The sequence below is a fragment of the Carcharhinus amblyrhynchos genome, chromosome 15 (genome assembly GCF_965287045.1).
Source record: "Carcharhinus amblyrhynchos chromosome 15, sCarAmb.v2.hapA, whole genome shotgun sequence".
In the NCBI taxonomy this organism is placed as follows: domain Eukaryota; kingdom Metazoa; phylum Chordata; class Chondrichthyes; order Carcharhiniformes; family Carcharhinidae; genus Carcharhinus; species Carcharhinus amblyrhynchos.
Genome location: NC_137338.1, coordinates 77,861,340 through 77,879,826, shown reverse-complemented (window position 1 = coordinate 77,879,826; position 18,487 = coordinate 77,861,340). Strand labels below are relative to the sequence as shown.

Sequence of the window (18,487 nt, the reverse complement as noted above, 5' to 3'; positions counted from 1 at the left end):
GCACGGAGCTCCTGAAGACCTTGACACAGAGCCTCCCCCAGCCCCCCCATTTACTTCCCCGTTGCATCAACGTGTCCCCTCCTCTGTCGTCCCACTCGGCACGTGATTTACTGTTGAACTGTGACACAAAATCTCACTTGAAAACAGACTGCTGAAAATGCAAGAGAGTGGGGGGGTTCCTGTCCCTGAAAGTCTGCTTAGACCTACTGTCCCAGTGAAGCAGCTTCATCTTCAATCACGAGCTTTTTAAACAAAAATTCAATATATTTTCGATAAAAAGACACTGCCATCTTGTGTGCTGTGGAGGTGACTTGTGTTCAGTTCTGGTCCCCACACCTTGGGAAGGAGTGAGGGCAGGGGGATGGCGGTGGGTGTGGGGAGGTAGGCAGCGGAGAGACTGCAAAGCAGTTTTCCCCAGAACCATGCTGGTGCTGAAAGGGTTAAATTCTGAGGGCAGGTCACACAAACCAGGCTTGTCTTCTCTCGAGTGTCGAAGGTTGAGGGGGTCAGTTTGATTGGGGGGGGGGGTGGGGGGGGGGGCGTGGTTTAGGATGTTTTGTTGGTATACTGAGATGACCAGTACTGTCAAGAAACTCAGACAATACAAGACTCACAAAGCCAGTGTTTCTGAACCGAAGATGTAGTTTTATTAAATCAGCAACTACTAGGAGATTATCAGAGGGTCAAGTCAGCTCTTGGGTGAAGTAGATTGACCTCTCTGAATAGATCTGACCTTTACAATTGTAAACAGAACAATTATAGGTTTTCTTATCAATCATTAAAGACTTACATTAGCTTAAAATCAATCATTGTTAATATACACACATCAACAATAATCCCTGTCATGTACCTCAGCCAATTGCATCGCACTATCCAGCATAATGATATCTCATTTGTCCTTGAAATTCGGATGCTAACTCCCATCTTGGCTAAGATCACTTGCCCTGTGCCAGTTACCCTAGGTGCTTATGCTAGGGGTCAAAGTGAATGTTCCCACTGGATCATTGCCAAACTGGATCAGGCATGTGATCTCGCCTCCGGGTACATTTCCATCCTGACTCTGGACGTTGAATACGCTTATTCATAATATTCCTGAAGAAGAAATTTTCTGATATGAATTTTGCTATCTACAGGGTTCCCAGGACTTTGGTTCTGAACTATTTGCCTTCGCCATCACACCTTGTAGTAACTTGCCTTTGGTTGAAGTGTACAATACTTAAAACACATTGAAAATATCAGTATATAGGTTTTAAATCATAATTACTTGTTTAATTCTCTTTCTGCATTCACAAGTGTGTGACCTATTCTCCCATTAACTTACAATCTTGTTTTAAGAACCATTTTACTCTTTGCGAGTAATTCTGTCTGTGTCTTTATGCCTACTGTCTAAAAACCTTTTTGATTCTAAATTTGATTGGGTTGATCAGAGAGAAACAGTTCCCTCTAGTTGCGGGGGGTGCTCTCCGGAACAAGGCAGGAGGAAACTTAAGATGGGGGTCGGGCCATTTGGAGGGGATGTCAAGAAGCACTTCCCCACACAAAGAGGACTGGAAGTCTGGAATTATCTTTTTTGTTGGGTATGGGGGGGGGGGGGGGGGTGAAATTAAGAGTTATGGAACCAAAGCGGGTAATTGTGAAGATAAAGATCAGCCCTGGTTTAGTTGAATGGAGAAATATGCTTGAGGGGCTGAATGGCCTCGTCCTGTTCCTGTGTAACAGCCTCGAGAGGGGCTGAATGGCCCTTTCCCTGTTCCTATGTAACAGGCTTGAGAGGAGCTGAATGGCCTCCTCCTGTTCCTGTGTAATGGGTTTTGCTCTCCCTTGAAGGCCTATATGAGAGATCACACCTTCAATGGGTGCTGGGGCATCGTGCAGCCATTCTTCATGTAGGGTTCTGGCTAGTGGGCAATTTGACTGCAGATGTCATCACACTGGAGCTGAATCCTGCCCTCACCTCACTGTCCAACCCCCCACACATGCAATCCATGGCGGCAAATTAATGTACAAGATAAGGGAGGCAAAGGGCAGGAAACTCTCAACGGGTCCGTTAACATCTGTTAGGGGAGCGAGCGAAATGTTCCAGATTGACACCCCCCTCCCTAATCAGAATGGAGCAGGCCCGATGGTGCAACAGGCCCAGCAGCTGAAAGGGCAGGAGGGAAGGTGTGATGGAGGTTGGAGAGCAGGAGAGCTTAAACAAGGGAAGGAGGTGACATTGACAAGACAATAGGAGATGCTGACAGGGTGAGCAAAAGATGGGGACGGAGGTGGTGTGAACGGCTGCGGAACCATCACCCTCAGCTGCTCTGTCCAAATGGGTGGGGGGCAATTCCGAAGCAGAGAGTCCAAACCAAAATTTTTGAGTCCAGAAGGCCGTGACGTACCTCACTGAAAGCACTCACCCTCCCGCAGTGCGGCACTGCCTCGGTACTCACCCTCCCGCAGTGCGGCACTGCCTCGGTACTCACCCTCCCGCAGTGCGGCACTGCCTCGGTACTCACCCTCCCGCAGTGCGGCACTGACCCTCCCAATGAACCTGCACACAAAAAGAAGCTTTTGGTTGCCTGTCCCTAATATCTCACTTATGAGGCTCTATGTTAAATTCTGTCTGATTGATGCTCCTGTCAAGAGCCTTGGGGCTGTTTCAATGCAGTAAAGGCGCTAGGAGAAATTCAGGTATTGTTCCCTTCCACAAGAAAGCCCCACTGGCTCCGGTCTCCAGGATGGAATGAAGGCATGAATCGTCAAATACACTGTTGTCTCGCTGGGAAACATAGGAGAGGAGCTCCACCCTCGACGCAAGAAGAAGGCGCTAGTGCCAAAAACCTGTCTCGCCATTCGATATGATCGTGGCTGGTCTGCGCCGACCTCAGCTCTTTTCCTGTCCATTCCATCTATTCCTTGAATGTTTCTCCATCTTCACTTTAAAGACTCCTAATGACCTAGCCTCCACCATCCTTTGGACAGATAATTCCAGAGCTTCACCAACCGCTGCGAGCAGGTTCAACAGCCTCCTTGGATGTGGGCTTGTAGCCATTGGCCGGCCCCCAGAGGGAGAGAGCCTTTGAATACCAGGACCTCCGATTGACCCAAATTCACAGTCATTTGATTTTGATTTGATTTATTATTGTCACATGTATTAACATACAGTGAAAAGTATTGTTTCTTGTGTGCTATACAGACAAAACATACCGTTCGTAGAGAAGGAGAGAGTGCAGAATGTTGTGTTACAGTCACGGGTAGGAGGTAGAGAAAGATCAACTTAATGCAAGATAGGTCCATTCAAAAGCCTGATGGCAGTAGGAAAGAAGTGTTCTTGAGTCGGTTGGTGCATGACCTCAGACTTTTGTGTCCTTCTTCCCAAAGGAAGAAGGTAGAAGAGAGAATGTCCGGAGTGCATCGGGTCCTTAGTTATGCTGGCCGCTTTGCTGAGGCAGCGGGAAGTGTAGACAGAGTCAACGGACAGGAGGCTGGTTTGCGTGATGGATTGGGATACATTCACAATTTTTTGTAGTTCCTTGTGGTCTTGGGCAGAGTAGGAGCCACATGGGGAAAGCTATGACACAACCAGAAAGAATGCTTTTTATGGTGCATCTGTAAAAGTTGGTGAGAGTCGTAACTGACATGCCAAATTTCCTTAGTGTCCTGAGAAAGTAGAGATATTGGTGGGTTTTCTTAATTATACTGTCGGCATGGTGGGGGGGAACCAGGACAGGTTGTTGGTCATCTGGGCAGTTACAAATTCAATTTGGCCGCAGTAGATGCTCACACTCTTCTGTACAGCAAAGATGTGGACTGAGAACAGCAAGCAGCTCAAAAGCCTGGGGAAGTATTGCCAAGGCTTCAGGACCGTTAGATGTAGGAGCAGAAGGAGGCAATTCAGCCCATAGTGTCTGCTGTGCCAAATCAATATCATGGCTAACCACAACACGGTAAATGTGCAGGGTATGGATATAGGTTGGGGTGGGATTGGGCCTGGGTGGGATGCTCTTTCGGACAGTTGGTGCAGACCTGATGGGCCGAAAGTCCTCCTCCTACATTATAGGAATTCTATGCATGTTCACCGTGCTTTTCCAGCACAAAACAGGCCCTTCAGCCCGTTGTGACTGCATCAACTACCGATCCATTCTAATCCCATTTCCTAGCACTTGTGGCCTCATTAGATGTGACGTTTCCAAGTGCGAAAACACTCGATTGGCTGGGGAATTGTACGAGAGGGCTCCAGTGTTGGTGAAAGGCGCTATATGAACGTCAATTTTTTTAAACTGGAATTTGTTTTTTGGGTCGGGAGCGGGAATCGAACCCGCGGCGCAGACAGACTCTGGCACCGCCCAGTGGGTGGGGTTTCGGGGCGTGGTGGACCAATCGGAGAGGCAGCTGGCCAACAGCATTACGTCACATGCTGCCGATGGGGCGGGAAAGAGGTGGAAGCCGGTCCCACCAATCAGAGGCAGGCGAGCAATGAACGTGGGGACGCCCGTCGTCACCACGGCAACACGCATTTGACGTGTTGTTCCGACGCGGGCGGAGGGGTGGTGCCCGATAAAACACCTACATGGTAAGGGGCGGGGTCAGGGTGTTCAACCAATCAAGAGGCGAGGACTGTCCAGAGTGCATCACGTGGGGGAAAGGGAAGTGAATGACATCCCTCCCTGGCCAATGAAAGAAGAGGAGTGTCACGGGTCCCTCACGTGATTAGGAGGTTGCCGACGGCCAGGGGTGGGACAGACAGCGAGGCCCGCCGGATTCCATTGGCCTGTCGAAGCAGATTGGGCGGTATTCACAATGGACTTCCCAGTGGGGCGGTAGAGATTTGAGTGACAGATCTATCCACCAATCGGAGGTGGGAGCAGCTCAGGTGGTCGTCATGTGATTGGGAAGAGTCGGCGGGAGTGGTATAGGCGGGACTCCGGGGAGGTTGACCAATAGGCAAGTGGGGTCTCGCCTGATTGACAGGGTTGGTGTGACAGGAGCATGCGCAGTGGCGGTGCCGGCGGAGGCGAGGAGTTGACAAAATGGCGGCGGGTGCTTGTTTGGTGGCGGCCGCTCTGTGGGCAGTGCTGGGTCGGGGGAGAGGCACAGACCAGGTCCCTGTGTTGGCCTGGTCCACCCAGAGGTGAGTGGAGAGCATCAGGTACAGAGTAAAATTCCCTCTACACTGTCCTCCCAGGACAGGTACAGCACAGGGTTAGATACAGAGTAAAGCTCCCTCTACACTGTCCCCATCAAACACTCCCAGGACAGGTACAGCACGGGGTTAGATACAGAGTAAAGCTCCCTCTACACTGTCCCCATCAAACACTCCCAGGACAGGTACAGCACGGGGTTAGATACAGAGTAAAGCTCCCTCTACACTGTCCCCATCAAACACTCCCAGGCCAAGTACAGTAGAGGATTAAAATTCTCTCCACCCTGCCTCTCTTCCCTGTTAAATTGTGTTGCTCGCAGTTCTTCATTTGGGGAAAGCTGCCAATGACACAGAATCATAGAATTTCTACAGTGCAGCAGGAGGCACTTTGAACATAAGAACATAAGAAATAGGAGCAGGAGTAGGCCATCCAGCCCCTCGAGCCTGCCCCGCCATTCAACAAGATCATGGCTGATCTGTCGCTGCTCAGTTCCACTTTCCCGCCTTCTCCCCATAACCCTTAATCCCCTCTCCTATCAAAAACCCATCAACCCGCGTCTTAAAAATATTTAGTGAGGCAGCCTCCACCACTTCAACGGGCAGAGGCCCATTGAGTCTGCACTGACCACAATCCCAACCAGGCCCTGTCCCCGTAACCCTGTGCATTTACCCTGCTAATCTCCCTGACGTTAAGGGACAATTTATCATGGCCAATCCACCTAACCGGCATATCTTTGTACTGTGGGAGGAAACTGGAACACAGACATGGGGTGAATGTGCAGACTCCACACAGTCAGTGACCCAAGCTGGGAATCAAACCTGTGTCCCTGGTGCTGTGAGATGGCAGTGCTAACCACGGTGCTGCCCCATGACACACCTGCAAATGGATCTGAAATATCCTCAAGCTGAGCTTCAGTGTAGGTGCTGTCTGACTGATGCTGAGCTGTTCGTTCCTGTGATGTGTGTGTATGTGAGAGCAAGACAGTCTGTGTTAAGTCTAGCATTGACTTCTTGGTTGCCTAATCCTGTACTTTTTCTTCTGAGGCTTTTGCAGCTGTCAAATGTGTTTCACTTCCTCAATAGGCTGTTCGATCCCTGGCCTCAGTTCCTTGTATTTGTGGTGTGTCCAGCAAACTTATGGCAATAGCACCTTTTAACCTCATCAAATGTCCCCCACGGTACTTCACAGGAGTGTAAATTGGACACTGTAACCAGGTTCGGTTGCTACGGACACAGAGTTTTGGACAGAAGCCTGAAATAATGGCTTCTGTCTTCCTGATATTTCCAGGGAAATTGCTGCTTGTCCAATTCTGGATGTTACATAGAATCGTAGAATTCCTATAATGCAGAAGGAGGCATTGAGCTATAATCCCACCCATGCCCTATCCCTGTAACCCCATGGATTTATCTGTTAGTCCCCCTGACACTAAGGGGCAATTTAGCATGGCCAAACCACCTAACCCTCACATCCTTGGACTGTGGGAGGAAACTGGAGGAAACCCATGCAGACACGGGGCAAACATGCAAACTCCACACAGAAGATGACCCAAGCCAGGAATCAAACCTGGGCCGCCAGTGCTGTGTGGCAGCAGTGCTAAGCATTGTCAGAGTGCTGATGGATAATTTTAGGACAGTGAAGTGGGGTTGAGGGTGTGGTAGAGCTGGGTACCTTCCATCTATGTGTGAAAACTTAATTTGATTTACTATTGTCACATGTATTAACATACAGTGAAAAGAATTATTTCTTGTATGCTAGGCAGACAAAGCATGCCATTCATAGAGAAGGAAAGGAGAGGGAGCAGAATGTAGTGTTACAGTTATAGCTAGTGTGTAGAGAAAGATTAACTTAATGCGAGATAGGTCCATTCAAAAGTCTGACGGAGGCAGGGAAGTAGCTGTTCTTGAGTTGATTGGTATGTGACCTCAGACTTTTGCATTTTTTTTGATGGAAGAGAGAATGGGGTGGCACAGTGGTTAGCACTGCTGCTTCACAGCTCCAGCGACCTGGGTTCAATTCCCACCTTGGGTCACTGTCTGGAGTTTGCAAGTTCTCCTTGTATCTGCATTGGTTTCCTCCCACAACCCAAAGATGTGTGGGTTAGGTTGATTGGCCTTGTTTTTAAAAAAAAAATTGCCTTTAGTGTCCTGTGATGCGTAGGTTAGAGGGATTAGTGGGTAAATATATAGGGATATGGGGGTAAGGCTTGGGTGGAATTGTGGTCTGTGCAGACTCGATGGGCCGAACGGCCTCTTTCTGTACTGTAGGGTTTCTATGATTTCTATGTCTGGAGTGTGTGGGGTCTTATGCTGGCTGCTTTGCCAAGGCAGCGGAAAGTGTAGACAGAATCGATGGGAGGCTGGTTTGCGTGATGGATTGGGCTACATTCACGACCTTTTGTAGTTTCCTGCGGTATTTTAATTGCGGTAACGCTGTACTTTGGAATAATGTCTCACAGGCCTGTAGCAATGATGTGTGTTGCGTGTTTGTCTCAACTCTTTCTCTCGCGTGTGCTTGTTCCCAGCTCCCTCTGGCGTGTTCAGGATGCTCCGAATGAAGGTCACATCCTCTCTGCTGCACAGCTCTCCTCCTACCTGAACCCAGCTCTGGACAAAGGGCCCAAGACCGTGGTCCTTTTCCTGCAGGATAAGGTAAGGTAGCTGGCAGACCTGAGCCAGCCTGCAGAGATTTCAAACTGCCAGCTCCATTTTGGACTGCTGACTGATTTCCTTCTTCTGTTCCCAGCTCAGTGTTGATGATTTCACTGTGTATGGAGATGCGTACGGCAGCAAACAGGAAAACGCCTTCCCTAACCTGCAGGTACCAGCTTCTTCAATCTCTGTTTTACCCCTTCCCAGTCCTGAATGCCCACTCCTGGTTCCCCCACGTTCCTGAAAGTGACACATGTGGCCGATAGTAATCTGGAAATGTCTTGCTGACGCACTTACAACTGTTGGAACGTGACAACAGTCCCAAATTATATTGTGGTGTGAAACACTGGGATACAGTTGTAGATGTGTCTGTCAGTGTATAAAACTGGGGTACAGTACTAGTGGGGACGGGTCTGTCACTGTATAAAACTGGGGTACGGTACTGGTGGGGACGGGTCTGTCACTGTATAAAACTGGGGTATGGTACTGGTGGGAACGGGTCTATCACTGTATAACACTGGGGTACAGTACTGGTGGGGACGGGTCTGTCACTGTATAACACTGGGGTACAGTACTGGTGGGGACGGGTCTGTGACTGTATAAAACTGGGGTACAGTACTGGTGGGGACGGGTCTGTCACTATAACACTGGGGTACAGTACTGGTGGGGACGGGTCTATCACTGTATAACACTGGGGTACAGTACTGGTGGGGACGGGTCTATCACTGTATAACACTGGGGTACAGTACTGGTGGGGACGGGTCTATCACTGTATAACACTGGGGTACAGTACTGGTGGGGACGGGTCTATCACTGTATAACACTGGGGTACGGTACTGGTGGGGACGGGTCTGTCACTGTATAAAACTGGGGTACGGTACTGGTGGGGACGGGTCTGTCACTGTATAACACTGGGGTATGGTACTGGTGGGGACGGGTCTGTCGCTGTATAACACTGGGGTACGGTACTGGTGGGGACGGGTCTGTCACTGTATAAAACTGGGGTACAGTACTGGTGGGGACGGGTCTGTCACTATAACACTGGGGTACAGTACTGGTGGGGACGGGTCTGTCACTGTATAAAACTGGGGTACAGTACTGGTGGGGACGGGTCTGTTGCTGTATAACACTGGGGTACGGTACTGGTGGTTAATTTTTGTTGGGGTATTTAATTTGTCTCTACATCACTTACTTGAAGTATTTTCATCCTCTCTTTCTCTGTCTCTCGGGTGCAGAATGCATTGGAGAGCTCCCCCTCCTCGCTGGTTCTGCCATCAGTCGACTGGCATGCCACCAGCTCGCTGCTCTCAACGCTCCAGGAACAGACCGGCAGGAGTCCCCTGTACGTCCACCAACTGACCATCCGTGAGCTGCGTCTCAATGCCAGTGTGCCCTCCCTGCTTGTTGTCCGCCTGCCATACACATCCAGGTAGGAACTGCCATTACTGAGTGCGCATCGTGCTGTCGAGTGTGGTGAGGCAGTATTGAGGATGCGCCGCACTTTCCATGAGGGGACTAGCATTGAGGGCTCACCACACTGTTGGGTTTGGGGTCAGCACTGGGGCTATGCCACACTGCTGGGGAGGTTGTGGGGATTGGGCTCAGCCCAGCATCTTCTATAGATGCACCGTAGAAAACATTCTTTCTGGTTGTATCACAGCTTGGTATGGCTCCTGCTCTGCCCAAGACCGAAAGGGAACTACAAAAAGTCATGAATGTAGCCCAATCCTTCTCGCAAACCTGCCTCCCATCTATTGACTCTGTCTACACCTCCCTTTGCCTCGGCAAAGCAGCCAGCGTAATTAAGGACCCCACGCACCCTGGACGTTCTCTCTTCCACCTTCTTCCGTCAGGAAAAAGAGACAAAAGTCTGAGGTCACGTACTGACCGACTCGAGAACAGCTTCTTCCCTGCTGCTGTCAGACTTTTGAATGGACCTACCTCGCATTAAGTTGATCTTTTTCTACATCCTAACTGTGACTGTAACACTACGTTCTGCACTCTTGTCATTTCCTTTTCTATGAACGGTATGCTTTGTCTGTACAGTGCGCAAGGAACAATACTTGTCATTGTATACAAATACACGTGACAATAATGAATCACGCCAAAACCATTGAGGGTGCACCGCACTGTCAGGGGTGGATGGGCTGTTGCTGAGACGGTGCCACATTGGGGGAAGTCTGGGGAGGTGAGGGAGATGGAAGTGTGTGATCCAGTTGCAAAGCAGTATCTGTGTTGAAGGGGGAGAGTTGTGTGGTTGGATTGGTCTCAGTCTGTGGGTATATTTTTAACTGTTTGCTCTTGTTCCTTTTCTCAGTTCTATCCTGATGCCTGTGAAGGAGGCTCTTTCTGGCAATGGTGAGTAGCTCAGTGCTGAATCTCTCAGACACAGGCCTTTTGGCCCCTGTGCTTTATGTTGGTGTTCTTGCCCAAGCCACCAGCCTCCTCCCACAGGAGCTGGGGGTATGTGCCCCTAAATCATTGAAGATGGGATGAGAGGGTGATTTGTACTGATAATGTGTACAGTATCCTGGCCTTTCCCCTGGAATTATAGTCCTTCCCTACCCATGCCACTGTTGGTGGTGGCGGGAGTGAATGTCAACGGTGAGTTGGGGGTGGGGGTGGTGCTGGCGCTTTGTCCTGGATGGTGTCGAGCTTCTTGAAGGTTGTCGGAACTGCGCTCATCCAGGGCGAGTGGGAGAGTATTCCATCACACTCCTGACTTGTGCCTTGTAGATGGTGGACAGGCTTTGCGGGGGGAGTCAGGAGGTGAGTTACTCTCCGCAGGATTCCCAGCCACTGACCTGCTCTGGGAGCCACAGTATTTATATGGCTGGGTCCAGTTCAGTTTCTGCTCAATGGTAACCCCCAGGATGTTGATAGTGGGGGGATTCAGCAATGGGAATGCCTTTGAATGCCAGGGGGAGATGGTTAGATCCTCTCTTGTTGGAGATGGGCATTGCCTTGCGCTTGTGTGGGAGAATGTTACTTGATTGGTATTAATCTGAATCAGTGGGTGACGTGTGAGAATTTGTACCTCTGCTCTTTTCCAGATAACATTATCGGACAAGTGTTGGAGACCCTGAAGACAGAAGCAGTCCCTTTCCTCGCTATCCTCACTGCATCACGACCGTCAAGGGTGAGCTCCCCATAACATTTAAAATTAACACATTCTGCCCATCAAGCCTGCACCCCGCCCCCCGCCCCAAATCAGAAATCTGTCTAACTCACCCTTGAATATATTCAGTGAGCAGCAGCCCCCACTGCTGTCTGGTTGGGGGAGGGGGGGTCAGGAATTCCACAGACTGACCACCCTCAGAAAATAAATTCCTCCTCATCTCCCTCTTCAATAAGAGACCCCCTCATTCTGACACTGTTCCAGATCCCCCTCCCCCGTACTCAGAATCCACCCTGTTTAAACCACCCCCCCCCCCTCAATCTGAGATGTTTCAATAAGACCCCCTCTCATTCTTCTAAACTCCAATGGGCTCTGGCCCCGACCTGCTCAACTTTTTCATAAGACAAAAACCCCCCTTCACCCCAGGAATCGGCCCAGTGAACCTTCTCTGAACGGCCTCCGATGCGAGTAGATCCCTCCTTCAGTGAGGGTGAGGAGATCAGAACTGTTTGCGGTACTCCAGCTGCAGAAACACCAACTCTCTGTACAGTTGGAACGAGACTTCCAGACTTTTATACTCTACCCCTTTGTTGCCTGTTGATTAATGAGACAGTTCCTCTCCGCAGATTGTCCGGGAGGGTCCCACCGTCTTGCAGGGTCCCAGCCGGCAGCTCCTGGCCAAGGAAGAGAAGGAACCGTACCCTCCACTGGCCTTCAACCAAACCACCGGTGGGCCGTGTATCCTCTTCTGGGCGGCCAGGATCCAGCTCTCCAAGGGGTCTGGACTTGTGGACTTGACCAATCGAACCTTCGGTGACTCCGCCGATGTCAACATTGGCACCTCCACCTGCTCCAACGACACGGCAAAGTAGGTCAAAGAAACCCTGTGATTGCTGGCTTTCTGAACTCCCCCTGCCTTACCACCAATCAACCCCCTTCTGGAGCCTGTTACACAGGAACAGGAGGAGGCCATTCAGCCCCCTTCCGGAGCCTGTTACACAGTGCACTTGACATCTAATTGGGAGATAACCCACTGAATGTGGGTAAATTTGCTATGACTGGGGAGGGGAAAGGGAGGGAGGGCAGTAAGTGGGGAGCAGTGGGGGAGGGTGGGAGTAGAGTGTTGGGGTGCTCTGCAAGGGTGAGATGCGACAGTGGTTAATTGGTCTGGGTTGGAGGAGCGGCCATTTTGGAGATACACTGGTGTTTCTGATAGTGGGATTGGGGCGTTGGCTGTGTTTAGATGGTAACTGATGACTGAATGTCGACATCTCTCTACCGAAACTTCCACTGTAAAATCTCGGACCCATCTGGTCAAGATAAGTGTGGCTGTGCTGCCTTCTGCAGTTCATCAGCTAAACCCTGTCCCAGCCCTTAGCAGTGAGGGCACGCACAGGTAGGGTCTCTGCTTTCAGAGGTGGGGTGGGAGTGTTGGAGAGAGGTTTTGACGATTTGTTGGGTTGGAATATTCTAACTGAGTGCTGTTTGCTTTCTGTCTCCAACAGCCTGGTTCTCGAGTATAACAACGTGGAATCTCTCGGGGCCCTGAGAATCGTGTAAGTATCACCGACCGAGACAGGAGGGAAACATCCCTTTAGCATCATCGATACCCCCACCCTGTGCAGAGGCTATTGCCTCCAGCAGCCCCCACCCTGTGCAGAGGCTAGAGTCCCTCCCACTGTCCTCCAGCCTTCCCCCTGCGCTGTGCAGAGGCTAGTGTCCCTCCCACTGCCCTCCAGCAGCCCCCCACCCTGCGCAGAGGGTACTGCTCCCCCACTGCCTCCAGCACCCCCCCCCCCCACCCTGCGCAGAGACTAATGCCCCCCCCCCACAACCTTCAACCCCCCCCCCCCCCCCCCCAACTCTGCACAGAGGCTAGTGTCCCCCCTCCTCCCAACTTTGGCCTCTTGTCAACTTTGGTTTGGATCCCTCAATCTCAGGGTTTGCCTGATCTCTGCACTCCCTTAAATATCTCTGAACTTCTGCTCATGCATTGCGGGGTAACAGGAACAGGGAGGACATTCAGCCCCAGCATCCCCCCCCTCTTCCCCCGAGACTGTTACACAGGAACAGGAGGAGACCCATTCAGCGTATTGCCCCCATCTAATAAAATTGTATCCAAGTTGTGACCCACTTCTCATGTCCTTTTAATATGTTTGGGTATTGGAAATCTCTCAGTCTTGGAGGTTTAACATTAACTGATCCGGCATTGATTGCAGTTTCTGGGAGAGAATTCCAAACCCCTCCCTACCCTCGATGTCAACGTGTTTCTTCACTTCACTCCAGAAAACTCAGCCTCATTTTTAGACGACCCCCCGCCCCACAACTCTCCCCAACCCAGCGAGAAACAGTTTCTCTCTCTCTCGACTGTATCTGATTATCTCAAACTTCCATCAAATCATCCCCCCCGAACTTTCTAAATTCCTGGGAACACAAACCCGACTTTGTCTTTAATCTCCTCGTATTTAACCCTTTGGACTCTGGGCAATATTCCGGTAAATTCATACTGAACTCCTGTCCCTGAGGTCAGTATAGCCCTTTCTAAGGTGTGGGGTCCGGAATATTCTGTTCCTGCACCCTCTGCAACTGTAGCTGCTTCCCCACAGGCTCGGAATCCTAAATGACCTATTCTGCACATGCATGTGGTTTGACCCTGTATGTGCCCCCCTCCCCCTCCCCTGCCTCCAGGTATTTTCACTCTTGGAAGCATTTCCTGTTCCTTTTAGGTGAGTTAGTTGCCTGCCAGTCAGAGCTATTGCTGAGAAAACGAGACGTGTCTGTTTTTTGACACTTGGACAAAGACAAGAATGCCAAATTTCAAAGGGAGCAGCAATTTCTAACTACATCCTGGAAAGCAGAGGATGCTGATTGGTTGGCAATTCGACTCGTTGCTGCATTGGTTGCGCCATTGCCAAGGAGAATCGGGGGGGGGGCCGGCATGCTGGCCAATTGGCACCCTGATCTCTCTGTGGAAATTGTTGCTCTCTGAAATTTGGCATTCTGGTATTTGTCCTGATTTCCCTTTCTGTCGCATTTTCACTCTCTCCACCCTCCGCACTTCTCCCCCCAGATTCCGAATGTCCAGTCAGATGTATAAGGTGTCTGCCAAGTACTGGTTCACCCTGGACCAATTGGAGATCTACTCCAACGGAGAGCGCATCGCTTTCAACGTCACTCAGATCTATGCGCCGGCCATTTACTCCTACCACTGCGAGCGGGTGGCCCAGGACTACCAATACAACTCTATCCTCCCATGGGGCACCAGCACTCGCAACTGGCAGGTCATCTTCACAGACTTCCAGGTATGTTCAACAATATATTCCAGCCTCCCTTGGATAATCCACACCAGCACCCCCACCCCAAACCCCTCGATTAGATTCCAGTCTGTAACTCACTCCCGGGTATCTGTTATTCTATATATAAACCACCCCGAACCCCTCGATTAGATTCCAGTCTGTAACTCACTCCCGGGTATCTGTTATTCTATATATAAACCACCCCGAACCCCTCGATTAGATTCCAGTCTGTAACTCACTCCCGGGTATCTGTTATTCTATATATAAACCACCCCGAACCCCTCGATTAGATTCCAGTCTGTAACTCACTCCCGGGTATCTGTTATTCTATATATAAACCACCCCGAACCCCTCGATTAGATTCCAGTCTGTAACTCACTCCCGGGTATCTGTTATTCTATATATAAACCACCCCGAACCCCTCGATTAGATTCCAGTCTGTAACTCACTCCCAGATATCTGATATGAACCTCTCGATTAGATATCAGTCTGTAACTCACTCCCAGATATCTATTATTCTCTATATAAACCATCTTGAACCACTTGATTAGATTCCAGTCTGTAATTCCTGGGTATCTGTTGTATATAAATCACTGCGCACTGTAGTGCGCAATGATTGATGGAATGTGAAGTTGCTATCTAAACTGGCTGTAACTAAAGATAAATCTCTTGTTTCTTCCGTGCCTTGCACCTGCCCCCCGCTACCCCACCACATCTCCGCAGATCCAAGGCTTTGGTGTCAAAGGAATGAAGTTCTCCTACGCCAGCGACTGTGCTGGCTTCTTCACGCCAGCCATCTGGATGGGGCTCCTCACCACGCTCCTCATGGTCTTCATCCTCACCTATGGGCTCCACATGATCACCAGCCTGAAGACCATGGACCGCTTTGATGACCCCAAGGGCCCCTCCATCTCCGTGCCGCAGACTGAGTGATTGTGATCTCCCCCTCACCCCGAGGTCTTCCATCCTCCCTTCCCTTCCCAAGTCAGCCAGGCTCCTATGGCACATGTTGGTCTTTAAATTAACTTGTACTTAATCATGGATGACTGTGTCTTTCCTCAAATCGGTGCCCTGCGCGCGCCCCCCCCCCCCCACCATGTTAATTTTGTATATATCCCACTCATTGTCCCCCATTCTTGCCTCAACTCTTTATTTGCATTTTGTGTCTCTCTTACTGGGGAACAGAAAATGTGATGTTTTCTTAAATTATGCAGTCACTTTTTTTCCCCCCTTTCAATGCATTAACAGACCCATCCCTGATGGGTTGCTCTGAGGATAACTGGCGTGATCGCACTTGCTTAACCTGCTGTGCCGTTCTGGTGAGGAGAAATTGAGGTTGCAATTGGGCTCTAGCTGTCCCTTGGAGTTTGAGATGTTGCAATTGAACTCGGCCTGTCCTCCACTCCTACGAAGTGAGGGATTGGTGTTGGAAACGTGCTTTGGGTGCACTGAGGTACATCACTTCTTGTGCCTTCCTGCCCCCCTTGCCCCTCCCAGCAGAGATGGTTTGCATCAGCAGAAGACCATTCAGCCCCTTGACATCTGTGCTGCTGCCACTCCCGAGACTGCAGCTGACTGCATCAGATTGAGAAGCTGCTGTGGGTTAGTGTGATGGGTTTCAAAGTTTGCCTCCTGGGGTACGTGCCAATGCTCCAAACCACCACCCTCCTTTCAAGATGAGACCAAGACTGGGGTTGCACTCTCTCCTCCCATCCCCAACATCCACTTTCCAAAGGGGGGACACTTACAACATCAATCTGAGAAACAGGACCTACCCAATGCACTGAGGAGCCTTGAGATGGGAAGGTTGGCCCCCCTCTCAAAATGCAAAGGACATTTCAGTTCAATTGCTCTGATTGCCTCCTCCCAAACGACCCTCCCACTCTGTTCAGGGCTGTGGTCTCGAGCAACTGCTCCCTGCTATTCCCCTGAACAGCTTCCCCTCAGTCAGTGCTGCAGCACAGGCTCTGATCTCCCAGCTGGCTGTCTGGTGTGTGGAGGGGGGAGAATGCAGGTTCAGTAAATTGTGCTTGACACGCTGTGATACTTAATGAATGTGTATATTTTTTGTTGGGGTTTAGTGTAAGCTTTGAGAGGATAAAAAGTTGTAAACTCCTCCAGCGGGTCTGTTGGGAGAGATATTCTGTAAATTGAGGAAAGCAGAGGAGGGGGGTGTGGGGTCAGAGTGCCACGTGGCAGACTCTCCCTCCGAGTGGCAGGCTCCATGGTGAGCTGCTGTGTTCCTGGCTTTGCTTGTGCGTGGACCAGTATTGGTTTTGTGTTTTGTTCTGTGTTTTTGAGATGTAAATGGATTCTTGTGGCTTCATAATTATTGTAAAACTCAATGAACCAGTAAATATCACTTGTGCCCCCACCCGGACTAAACCAGCTTAATTTTTATTCGGTGTCTGTGCTTATCAGTCCTCAAAATGTGATCTAGTACATGCACCCTGTGTCAAAGAGCTCAAATATTAAATCTCCCTCTACACTGTCCCCATCAAACACTCTCAGGACAGGTACAGCACGGGGTTAGATACAGAGTAAAGCTCCCTCTACACTGTCCCCCATCAAACACTCCCAGGACAGGTACAGCACAGGGTTAGATACAGAGTAAAGCTCCCTCTACACTGTCCCCCATCAAACACTCCCAGGACAGGTACAGCACGGGGTTAGATACAGAGTAAAGCTCCCTCTACACTGTCCCCCATCAAACACTCCCAGGACAGGGACAGCACGGAGTTAGATACAGAGTAAAGCTCCCTCTGTTTATTGACTACAGCTCAGCGTTCAACACAATTATTCCCATGAAACTCATCTCCAAACGCTGTGGCCTGGGCCTTGGCTCCTCCCTTTGCACATTGCCACATTTCCTAACACACAGACTGCAATCAGTAAGGATAGGCAGCAACGTCACCTCCACAATCATCCTCAACACTAATGACCATCAAGACTGTGTTCTTAGCCCCCTACTATACTCCTTTATGTACCTGAGACTGTGAGGCCAAATTCCCCTCCAGTTTGATTTTCAAGCTTGCTGATGACGCCACTGTAGTGAGTTTTCTCTCAAACAATGATAGGACGGAATAGAGAATCTGGTGTGGTGACAATCTCTCCCTCAACGTCAATAAAATGAAGGAGATTGTTATCGACTTCAGGAAGCATAAAGGAGACCATGCCCCTGTCTACATCAACGGGGATGAAGTAGAAAGGGTTGAGAGCGTCACGTTTTTAGATGTCCAGGTCACCAACAACCTGTCCTGGTTCTCTTTCCACACCACCGCCCCCCCCCCCCTAATGCTGACACTATAATTAAGCCCACCAACACCTCTACTTTTTTAGGAGGTTAAGGAAATGTGGCATGTCAGCTACAACTCTCACCAACTTTTACAGATGCACTATAGAAAGCATTCCTTCTGGTTGTATCGAAGCTTGATATGACTCCTGCTCGAACCAAGATCGCAAAGAACTAAAGACTGTGCATGTAGCCTAATCCATCACGCAAACCAGCCTCCCATCCGTTGACTCTGTCGACACTTCCTGCTGCCTCAGCAAAGCAGCCGGCATAATTAAGGACCCCCATGCACCCCGGACATTCTCCCTTACACCTTCTTCCTTCAGGAAAAAGATACAAAAGTCTGAGGATATGTATCAACCGACTCAAGAACAGCTTCTTCCCTGCTGCTGTCAGAGTTTTGAATGGACCTGCCTCGCATTAAGTTGATCTTTCTCTACACTCTGCTATGACTGTAACGATATTCTGCCCCCTCCTCTGTGAATGGTATGCTTTCTTTGTATAGGGTGCTAGAAACAATACTTTTCACTATGTTCATACATGTTACAATAAATTGAATCATATCTAACCTATTCCCATTAAACACTCCTGGGACAGTACAGCACGGGGTTAGACACAGAGTAAAGCTCCCTCTACACTGTCCCCCATCAAACACTCCCAGGACAGGTACAGCACGGGGTTAGATACAGAGTAAAGCTCCCTCTACACTGTCCCCCATCAAACACTCCCAGGACAGGTACAGCACGGGGTTAGATACAGAGTAAAGCTCCCTCTACGCTGTCCCCCATCAAACACTCCCAGGACAGGTACAGCACGGGGTTAGATACAGAGTAAAGCTCCCTCTACGCTGTCCCCCATTAAAGACTCCCAGGAGTATCGGTCCTGGATTTAGCTCCACATCTGGGGTGTGTGGGCAATATGGTAGAGGTAGTTTATGGTTATCTAGGCCGAGCAGACATGTGGGGTAATCGTGCAGTGTCACAATTTTCTAACGGGTTTATCAG

General features: G+C 50.0%; 1 protein-coding gene across 1 annotated transcript; it reads left to right on the top strand.

Annotated features, from left to right (window-relative positions):
- Positions 1-4,978: 4,978 nt before the first annotated feature.
- On the top strand, positions 4,979-16,565 carry atp6ap1a (ATPase H+ transporting accessory protein 1a). Its single transcript, XM_080204295.1, has 10 exons — positions 4,979-5,116; positions 7,651-7,777; positions 7,872-7,946; positions 9,013-9,206; positions 10,095-10,135; positions 10,831-10,916; positions 11,522-11,763; positions 12,401-12,451; positions 13,966-14,197; positions 14,915-16,565. The coding sequence occupies exons 1-10, from the start codon at positions 5,016-5,018 to the stop codon at positions 15,122-15,124; spliced, it is 1,359 nt and encodes a 452-aa protein (XP_080060421.1). The 5' UTR covers positions 4,979-5,015; the 3' UTR covers positions 15,125-16,565.
- The last annotated feature ends 1,922 nt before the right edge of the window (positions 16,566-18,487 follow it).

Excerpts from the sequence above, each read along its gene's own strand:
- atp6ap1a (XM_080204295.1), top strand. The coding sequence starts at position 5,016 with ATGGCGGCGGGTGCTTGTTTGGTGGCGGCCGCTCTGTGGGCAGTGCTG. Across the intron at positions 10,917-11,521 it reads CTGCATCACGACCGTCAAGG|ATTGTCCGGGAGGGTCCCAC; the intron begins GTGAGCTCCCCA and ends TCCTCTCCGCAG. Across the intron at positions 11,764-12,400 it reads TGCTCCAACGACACGGCAAA|CCTGGTTCTCGAGTATAACA; the intron begins GTAGGTCAAAGA and ends TGTCTCCAACAG.